Source organism: Solanum tuberosum, unplaced genomic scaffold (assembly GCF_000226075.1).
Source record: "Solanum tuberosum cultivar DM 1-3 516 R44 unplaced genomic scaffold, SolTub_3.0 scf00584, whole genome shotgun sequence".
Lineage (NCBI taxonomy): Eukaryota > Viridiplantae > Streptophyta > Magnoliopsida > Solanales > Solanaceae > Solanum > Solanum tuberosum.
In genome coordinates, this window is record NW_006239504.1 from 204,958 (window position 1) to 214,674 (window position 9,717).

Here is a 9,717-nt window from a genome sequence, read left to right on the forward strand (position 1 = left end):
GGTGTGGGGGGGGGGGGGGGGGGGGGGGGGTTGGGGGTAAATAAGCTAAGTTGGTTAAATTGTTAAAGTAAGTATAGCTATCAAGTTTAAGGATGATTTGATATATTTTCTTTTTCATTTATTTAGAGTTAATGGTCAAAAATACATCTAAAGTATCACATTTTTGTAAATTTACTACTTGAACTATCAAGTCTTTGTGTTTTCTACCTAAACTATCACTAACTATTTATCAAAACATATCTTGACTAGTATCTAATGGGCGTGGTGTACATTCTCTTTTTTTGTTTAAAAATGATGCTAAATGACACTCCACACGGATAATTAAAGGAATAAGTTGAAATTTTTTAAAACAATATTTAAAAGTAATAATAGAAACACTCTTGAAGTATCAATTTTTTTTTGCTACTTTCATACATAAAATTATAACGTATTTATTTGTGTTTTCTACTTGAACTATTATTAATTATTTATCAAAACACACCTAAAAACTAATGAATCAGATGTCATGTGAATGAAACTTTATGGGCAAATTAAGTTGTCACACGCCTTTTGACAATTGTATTCAAACACTTGGTCTAGTTTTAGCTTCGAGCAGTATATTTTAAGAAACGCAAACATTTTGATTATTTAAATATGAAAATCACAAAATGTGATACTTTCATATGTATTAGTGACCGTTATCTCATTATTATATTACCAATTCCACAACATTTAATACTTTTAAGTAAATCTAATTAAGCTTCAAACAATATACAAAGAGAAATAATTATAAAATAATTGTAACGGTAACACACCAAATTAAAAAATTACAACAATCCAAAACTTCACGAAGGCCCATGGGCCTTTCTCCCCTTTAAGAAAAATTTCGCGCCAAATCCTACGTGGCAATGTAGACACATCAGACTCCACATCAGTTTTCCCGGCAATTGGCGCCAATTCTGACATGGCAGAACTGACACGTCAGCCTCCACCTCAGCTTTCCCGCCAGAAAAATGCTAGTATATAACAGTACCCCCACCCCCCCACTTCCTACACCCACCTCGTCTCTTCACTTTCACCCTCCATTGCTCTCTGCAACTTCTCATCAATTCGTGTTTTTGTTCATTTTTGCAATCAATGGAGTCTACAGATTCTTCTTCTTCTTCACTGTTGAATACATTCAAATCGAAGAAGAAACTTCAGATTGGATCCGACCCGGATACATCCGGAGCTCCATCTCTAGATCCATGGAGCTCCAAAACCCCTGAGAAGACAATCGTTCCTCCTCGCCGGACTCGGAATCGGAATGCTGCGTTTTCATTGAAAGATATCCGACAGGCTGCACAGAAGCTCCGGAAACCTGACCCGACCCGCCCGAATTCCCAGACTGATACATCATTGAGCTCTGTGAAAACACAGATGGAAGAAGCTTCAGCAGCTAAACCGAAGAAGCCTGTAAATCCAGTAAAGCTACCAGAAAAGTAAGTTTTTTTTTGGATTTTACATAATGTGGATCTATTTGTTATTGGAAAGGAGACAGATCTAGAATTTTATATGCAAAAGGAACAACGGATTCAAAAAAATCCCTTTACTAAAAGTTGAAATATTCATTTTTGAATCCCTAGTTTCAAAATATGAAGAAATGTACATAAGAAAAACAAATTCGGAATGTTTTTTGTTTTGTTTTTTCTGGAACTAAAATTAGTGTTATTGTGTAGATACAAATTATTGGAGGAATTCTTTGGTGGCTTGGTGAGTTCGATTCGATTGCTGCAGTTGAAGGGTTCTTCGGCAACATTTACAAATATTAGTGCAAAGGTGGAGTGTCTAACAGATAGGTATGCACATGATGAACATTCGTGTATGCATTTACAGATGTTTTCTCTATGGATTATATTGATAAATTGTGTGATTTCTCTGTTGATTGTGCAGGAGGTTTACTTATAATCACTTAGCACAACTGAAGTTTCTTTTACCTGAGGCTATCGAGATAAAGAAGATGCTTGTGTTCGATGAAAGGACAACCTGTATGAAGCCTGATCTTCATATTGCGTTGAATGCTAATGGAGTTGCAGGAGATAAGAAGCTGAAATCCTCTCGTGGCACCGAACAACTGAGGACAGTCTTCAGCAGTCGGATTTTGGATTTCTTTAAATCCCACCCTGAGGTATAAGAGAGGTTTTAACTTGTGCAAGTTTTGACAATTGGAAAAATTACTTTGCAATGATACTTATAATTTATGGACTTAAATTTATGTTGATTGAAAACATTAGCATAGTTTGGGATGTTAAGTTAGCTCTGCTAGACATAATTTTACTTGTGCAAATTTTGACAATGGAGAGTTGCTTTTCAATGATATCTAGATTTGTTAGGCCCAAGTGAGACGTGTTTGGTGTATTTAGGATTTGTCACCTTAAATCTATGTTGTCTTGCAATTATCAGCGTAGTTTGAGATGTTAAGCTAGCTCTGAGAGACGTAATTTAGTATTTATAGACTTGAATCTTATGTTGATTGAAAATAATTTAGTGTAGGGATATCCCTTTTCTGCCTCCTTTGCTCCCTGAACTCTTCTAAAAGAAGGTGAAAAGAATAGGTTATTTTCAGACATTGCCTTTGCGTTTCTTGAAAAACTGGTGATAACAGATGCTAATTTTGAATTTCAGGGAGATGACATTCCTGAGGAAGAACTACCAGGAGCGTTTGGTGCGTCTAAGCAAGAGCACTTGACGAACTCATCAAGTCCTGTAGGTGCACAGTTGAAGGAGGAGACACCAATTGGCTCAGTGCAGAAGCCGCCAGTAGCTGTATCTCATCTGTCTCAATCTTTCAGGAGATCCTTTTCTCATCGAGCGTCTATTGGCATAGCAGAGAACGTAAAGCAACAAACAACAGTTTCTCAAACTTCAATTCCTCGAGTGTCAGAACCCCAGATTACCAATTGTCCCACCAACACCTCTAAATTGCTTTTGACACAAACTAGGACCACAAGATTCTCAACACAAGGGGTTCATTCTGCTACTTTACCACCATCTCCTCTACCAGCAACTCCGTCAAAAAACACGAAAAGTGAAGATGGTTCGTGTTTGTTAAGTGCTGAAAGTACTCCAGAAAAACTTGCATCTACTCCAGCAAAATTGATGAGTTCTACACCTTTGCTCCAACCTTCCAAGAGATGCTATATGACTCCAGATGGTGAGTCAACTGAATCACCAAGAAAGCTAGTGAGGCGCCCCCCTCCTAGTAGGTCATTGACCTTTAATACTCCTGTAAAAAGTTCAAAAGTTACAGAAGAAACCAGCCGGAGGAGAGAATCATCAACAGATGATGAAATCTTCGACATTCTTCCAGAGAATCTTCTGCAGTCGGTAAGACACAAAACAAGCTTTCTTCCACGACAACATTTCCTTGTTACAACATAAAAGTTGATCCTTTAGGCTGAGAGGAATTAGGATATCTATATTTCTTAGTCTAGTATTTGAAGTTAGTGGCTAATTTTTCTTGGATCTGCAGATAAGAGCAAAAGAGCAGGAGGCACTAGAGGAGCTAGATCCAGCCATATCCCAAGCAAAATGGCGCAAGAAAATGATTTCGGTCTTGCCTAAGTTTTTCGACATGATTTACTTCCTATTTCACTCAATTAACCGATATGTGATTACTAAAGAAGAGCTTACACACAAAGTGATTTCGAGCCATCTAGCTATTGCTGATAAAAGTAAGCCTAGTTGATAATCATTTGAATACTTGGAGTGCTTCGACAATTTGAAGCTGATTCTGACTCTAAACATTTTTCTTCTTTCTTTGCAGGAGAATTTGAAGAGCTACTACGGTTATTGCAAGAAATAGCTCCTGAATGGATCCATGAAAAGCTGTCATCTAGTGGGGATCTTCTCTTGTGGTAAGCTTAGAGTCTTGCTAAGAAGTTCAAATCTTGAATCTGCCTCTGTGTTTGACTACCTCTAAGTATTATATGCTGTCTTCTACTTCTTAGGGGCTTGACGTGATAATTTGTGTTTTCATTGCAGTGTTAGCAAGGTATCAAATGCTGATTCAATACGCACAAGGATTGCCGAAGCAAAGTAAGAAATCAATGGCAATGGGATCTGAATTTGGCCCCGAGTTTTCCAAGTGGAGTTGTAAATGATAGTTTGGCTAACTAAATTATTTCCATACATTGACCCACTCTGCAGCATGTGACTGCAACATTTTGCTATTTAGTATAGTTTAATGTCATTTTAACTGGTTTAGCTAGCAATTAGAGCTACAATAAGTTTGTTAGTGAAGACTGTCTCAATATCTTACTGTGTATTGGAGAACACTTTGCTTGTATATAGCCATGCTGCTTTTCTTGGAATGAGAATTTGGTAATAATATATATTTTTTTTCTATACTGAATGTTGATTTGATTGATTTTGAGGTGAATTCTTCTTACTTCTGAGCAATGAATTATGTAGCACTTTGTATAAACCAAATGAAACCTTGATGTCATTTTATGTTTGTTCCTCTTATCAACAAGGTATGGTGGTTGTCATGAAAAAGTTCAATCAAGAGAAGTTGAAGTAAAATAGAAAGTATTGTTTCAAAAGTATGTATATAAAATTTAGGCAAACATTATGGTCTCTGATTCACATTTTTTTTTGTTATTGTTTTTACATTATTTTCTTTTTCTTTTACTTGAACTTGATATACTTGAGTTGAGTATTTTTTGAAAAAGTTTTTTATCTCCACGAGATAGTAGTAAGGTTTATGTACACTCTATCATCTTTAGATTCCATTTTGTGGGAATTCACTGGTATGTTACAATATACAAAGGTGGGTGGAGGTCGGGGTCGGGGGTTGAGTGTGTCGGACAGTCAAGGATGAGTAAAAATGTAGTAGCAGCATTTATATATATATATTTTTTTTATTTTTTTTAATGAACTTGTTTTTAATGAAAGAAATTGTTTCAAAATTTTGACCAATCAAACATAGAAAAATAAAAATAAAATATATATAACATATTTTTCTTCGTACCAAACACATGTTACATTATAAAATATTTTACCTATTGTCCAATTTTTTCAAACTTACACATTACACTATAAAATCTTTTACATACCATCTAATTTTGGATATTTACTATCCGAGCAACTCCCTCCTATCAAATAAATTCAAGAACATTGTGAAACGATTAATTCTTAAGTTGGCCTATCTAACTCAAATATGAATTATCGAACAAGTGATTTCCTTATTTTGGATGCATAAAGAATAAATTATAACTTTTTTTTAATAATCATGATATTCGAATCAATTTAGGTACATAATTATTCCATCAGACACTTAAGAGAGAAGTATTTTTACATGGCATTAAATGAAATACTGTTTCAACTAATTTATCCAAAAATAAAATAAAATGTCAATTTCTGTAATCAGCTAGGTATTTATAGTGTCAGTAGTTTCTTCTCCGGCCCTTTCACCTCCTAGTGCTACTCCTCTCCGCCGTCGCCGCCGCCGCCACCGGCGTTGTTATTCAGCTCCAGGTACACTCTCCGGCGCATGTATATATCTTTCGTTTCCATAATTTACAATCGGATTTTGTCATTTTCACGGTTAGCACGCGAATTTTCAATCGATCCGTAACATTATAACTCTAGGATTTTATAGATTCACGGATTTTCAATTGATCGTCCATTTTATCTGAATTTTTTGGCCAATTTTTTTGCTTTGTATCGGACAGAATATTTTGATCTATTTTTGCGATTAACTTGAGGATTAGTGATTCCTGATCCACCGGAAAAAAATTCACATCAACCGGAGTTTCAAATTGAATAGATTGATCATTGGCAGATATGAATTCACGAAGGTTCGTACATTTAATATGAATTTTTTTATGTTCTTATTAGGTATTTTTCGTGCATCAGCGGACAATCTGCCCTAATACTTGAATATTTGCTTTGGATGTTGACATTTGCAGATATAATTTATTCATATTAATACCCTTAGTAGTAGTAGTATTGCCATATGTTTTGCTTCCGGATGGCAAAGGTAGTACACCGGATGTGTGATAAGCACATGCCTCGAGTTCTGGTGAATAAGTCTGGTATTTGAGTGGAGAATGTTAGAGAGACTGACCTGCTATCCACTAACTTGAATTGGAAACAATGAATTACTCAGTTATCAATTAGAAGAAAAAAGCAATGCCGTAAGCCTTTAGAATTTTCAAGATGGATTTGGTGACTTCTTTTCTAATCTTATAGCGGTACTTTCGTGGTGTTATTCTGAGTTCTCTTGATCTAGTTAGATACTTGAATAAGTGTGAGATTTAGAAAAATTCTAGCTTTAGAGAACCCTCAATTAGCTTATAAGACAAACTGTGCAGCATTGAGGACCGAAACAGACGCAAAATGGACACGGAGGATTCATATGATCTTCTAGGATTGAGGTGTAATTGACTTATAATGATATATTTGTATTATATTGCTAGCTTGAGCTGGTGAACAATTTTCTATCTTTGCATATAATCGTCATGAGTTTTGACTTCATCTACTAGGGACATTATGTCACTCTTTGCAACCTTATTTTCTTTTTGATATTTTTTCCCTGTTTAGCTGGAGTAGGTGTAGTGATCCCCTTTAATTTTTACTTTCTCAGATTATTGTCCGACCATATTAAATGTGCTAGTTTATCGAGGTGGAAAAGAGTCTTAGAATGTGTCATTAATATAAGATTGGGTTGGTTTAGCTTATGCTACTTATGCTTTTTTTGGTGCTAACTATCATTTGTTCAACCTCAATTTCCGGAAAATCTATGTTCTAAAGCCTCTTAAATGTATGCACAATTTTTTGTTCCTCTAGTATTATAAGTAAATTCCTGTTTATGTGTGTCCGCTTGTTGTTCCTTACCCTTTCCTCTTTTTAAATGGTATGAGACGTAAATATACAGCTTCAGGCTTGATCCAATTTTAGTACCGTACCTTGACATTTAGCATAAACTAGCCCCTCTCCTCTGTCATATTGGCCTTGTCAGTCAGGCCAGTTTTTACCTTTACCTTGCTCCTGTCCTCTGTGCCTGTTCTTCATATGAATGTGAGGGTGGGAAATCTTCTCAGTACCAGAGCTGCTTTTTATGATGTGTAGTTTATAAAAGAATAATCTTTTTTGCATCCAGCTTTATTGGAATACATTGATAATAATTGAATTCAGGGAACGTGGCAATAGAGCTGCTCTATTTGATGGAATTGAGGAAGGTGGCATAAGGGCTTCTTCATCATACTCTTCGCACGAAATTGATGAACAAGAGAATGAGAGGGCAATTGATGGGCTGCAAGATAGAGTTAGTTTTCTCAAAAAAGTAAGTCTTTCATACCTGAGTCTTTTATATGTTCAATGTTTATGGGTAAGTTGCAGTACAGAAATTCCTTGGTTGTCTTTACTGAAGTATATATCTTGGTCATGGGTGTCAAGGGCATTACAATGGTGCAAACCTTATGAAGCCAACTAGTTGAGATGGGATAACCTATAACTACTCTTTCATTATTGGAGGCTGTTGCTTTAGTAAATTGATGACTATTTGTAAATACACATACACACCGACACTACCCTCCATATTTTTGTTCATTCATATATGATTAATGCCTTTGGGTGTCGAAGGTCTTGCTCTGTCAAGAACACTGTTGGGAAAATAAGTAGGATCCAGAATTTGTCACCTCGAGCACATGCTCTTAGAAATCATTCTTTTTCGTGTTATCACTCAGAAGGAAAGGATAGATAATCACGCGAATCTCTAAAAGCTGGTGCTAAGAGGTTCCTGATTTCTTCATCGAGTTATCTTGATCATGAGTAATAATCTGTGATTGTTCATAGGTTGTAAAAGCTGTTCTCCTCTTTTAGTGCAACTTAACAGTTTCATCATTTCCTGTTCTTGTGTACATCAAGTGAAACAGCTTGCTAGTGAAGTTGATCGTGAGCATGTTGAACTTGTTAACTTTATTGTTTTAATCCTTACAATACTTTATATTCAACAGTTGTCAGGTGACATACATGAGGAAGTGGATACTCATAATCGGATGCTCGACAGAATGGTCAGTTGTTTTAACAGAACAAGTTACGTTATGTTTCATGCCTTTTGCAATAAGAATAATCGTTAAAAAAATTCCTGGTATGCCTATTCAGGGGAATGATATGGATTCTTCAAGAGGTGTTTTATCTGGAACCATGGATAAATTTAAGATGGTAATGTATTTTACACTACATGACCTCTTTTCCATTTATCCTTTGATATGTATGTTGCTGGTTTTAAGCCTCTAACATTCCCTTCAGGTATTTGAGACAAAATCAAGCCGAAGGATGTTTACACTCGTGGCCTCGTTTGTGGTTCTTTTTCTGGTGGTATACTATCTCACTAGATAATATGCTCTGGTCTTATGTTATGTTGTTCAGACTCTCCAAAAATGCTACCACAACCATGTCGGATCCGCTAAAAATGCACCATTTTGTAGGATCCGACACACATTTTTGAAGAGTCTGAGCAACATAGGTTTTATGTGCAAAGTTGCTGAGATTCTGATATTAGAATTACTCTCACTGTAAGAATGTTCCGACGTGTGTATCTGTGTCAAGATGTTTAAATACAACATATAGTTTTGAAGATGTGGATCTGTATAACACTATCATTCACATATATTGATATGCAATGCAACTTTTGTTAAAAAAAGGATAATTAATACATAAATAACCCTTAACTCGTAACTCGTTTGAAGTTCGCACCTAAACTTTGCGGGAGTTCTATTACTTTGTGAAAGATGTATTGACCCTTACAAAAGTCACTATAAGATCAAGCTAGTGTTGGATGCGAGCTGCCACATGTCAAACGGCTAAAAAGAAATAGAAAATTATTTTTAATGAAAGTAATATTGCCATAAATAAAACTTCAAAATTCTATTTAATGTCATGCACTTTTAGGAGAGTAAACTGCACACTCTGCCACGTGTAAAAAATATTTGGATGGTACCTTTTAATAAATAATTACTGATTTTAGCGATATTATTATCATTTATAGAAATATTATGATAAGTCTGCAATATGTATTAAAAGTAAATTATGTATGCAATATATATATATATTATAACTGTTTAAAAATATATTGTGCTTGTTTGGTAAAAAATTGACACGTTGTATTAAAATATGTGATAAATGTATTATTCATCAATAAAACGTGTATTATATGTGTTTTATAAATTTTTTCTGTAATATGTATTAAGACTGTATTATAAATGTATTAAAAATGATCAAGTGAAAAAAATGTTATTGTTATAAATGACAAATATTTTTTAATATAGTATATTTATGTAAGTTTCCCCGATGAAAAGTAACTGGATTCGCATCATAAATCGTCAAAATAAACATAAAAAAGGTCTTTAATACCATATAGAAACAAAGCGAATCACTTATATTATCGGTGTTGAAATATAATAACAACGACTATACACAAGCTTTTTATCGAAATAAATATGTATCCCAAAAGTACTTGTGTGAAGATTGAAGACCTTCTATATGTAAATGTGACCTTAACGACCTTTAGTTTTAAGCAATTATTTGCTCCAAGATGCACAACAGGACCTTCAATTCAACCAATCAAAGCAGCCTCAAAATGTTCCAAACATACTTAAGTGTGAAGAATGAAATCCGTCTATTCTATATACTAGTTCTGGATATATGTGGTGCACATATGTCCTATTAATAATTAATATCAAAATCTTCTAT

The 9,717-nt window shown here is 34.8% G+C and overlaps 2 protein-coding genes across 3 annotated transcripts; both read left to right on the plus strand.

The window, feature by feature from the left end:
• The first annotated feature begins 1,047 nt into the window (after positions 1-1,047).
• On the plus strand, positions 1,048-4,365 carry LOC102583611 (CDT1-like protein a, chloroplastic). The gene is made up of 7 exons (XM_006365845.2): positions 1,048-1,460; positions 1,698-1,817; positions 1,912-2,146; positions 2,644-3,345; positions 3,491-3,692; positions 3,785-3,875; positions 4,003-4,365. Exons 1-7 carry the CDS (start codon positions 1,117-1,119, stop codon positions 4,058-4,060), a joined length of 1,752 nt encoding a protein of 583 aa, XP_006365907.1. The 5' UTR covers positions 1,048-1,116; the 3' UTR covers positions 4,061-4,365.
• Positions 4,366-5,336: 971 nt separating this feature from the next.
• On the plus strand, positions 5,337-8,653 carry LOC102581060 (bet1-like SNARE 1-1). Of its 2 annotated transcripts, none has more exons than XM_006365838.2 (6): positions 5,337-5,496; positions 5,694-5,819; positions 7,159-7,306; positions 7,980-8,036; positions 8,128-8,187; positions 8,275-8,653. In XM_006365838.2, exons 2-6 carry the CDS (start codon positions 5,806-5,808, stop codon positions 8,362-8,364), a joined length of 369 nt encoding a protein of 122 aa, XP_006365900.1. In that variant the 5' UTR covers positions 5,337-5,496; positions 5,694-5,805; the 3' UTR covers positions 8,365-8,653. The 2 variants fall into 2 exon arrangements, with proteins under 2 accessions (XP_006365900.1, XP_006365901.1); XM_006365839.2 differs by having other exon boundaries at positions 5,386-5,496; positions 7,174-7,306.
• Positions 8,654-9,717: the final 1,064 nt, after the last annotated feature.

Bases quoted from the DNA above. Each gene is read 5' to 3' on its own strand.
- LOC102583611 (XM_006365845.2), top strand. From the start codon at position 1,117: ATGGAGTCTACAGATTCTTCTTCTTCTTCACTGTTGAATACATTCAAA. The intron at 3,346-3,490 runs GTAAGACACAAA...TTGGATCTGCAG, and splicing joins CAGAGAATCTTCTGCAGTCG to ATAAGAGCAAAAGAGCAGGA. The intron at 3,876-4,002 runs GTAAGCTTAGAG...TTTTCATTGCAG, and splicing joins AGTGGGGATCTTCTCTTGTG to TGTTAGCAAGGTATCAAATG.
- LOC102581060 (XM_006365838.2), top strand. The intron at 7,307-7,979 runs GTAAGTCTTTCA...TATATTCAACAG, and splicing joins GAGTTAGTTTTCTCAAAAAA to TTGTCAGGTGACATACATGA. The intron at 8,037-8,127 runs GTCAGTTGTTTT...ATGCCTATTCAG, and splicing joins ATCGGATGCTCGACAGAATG to GGGAATGATATGGATTCTTC.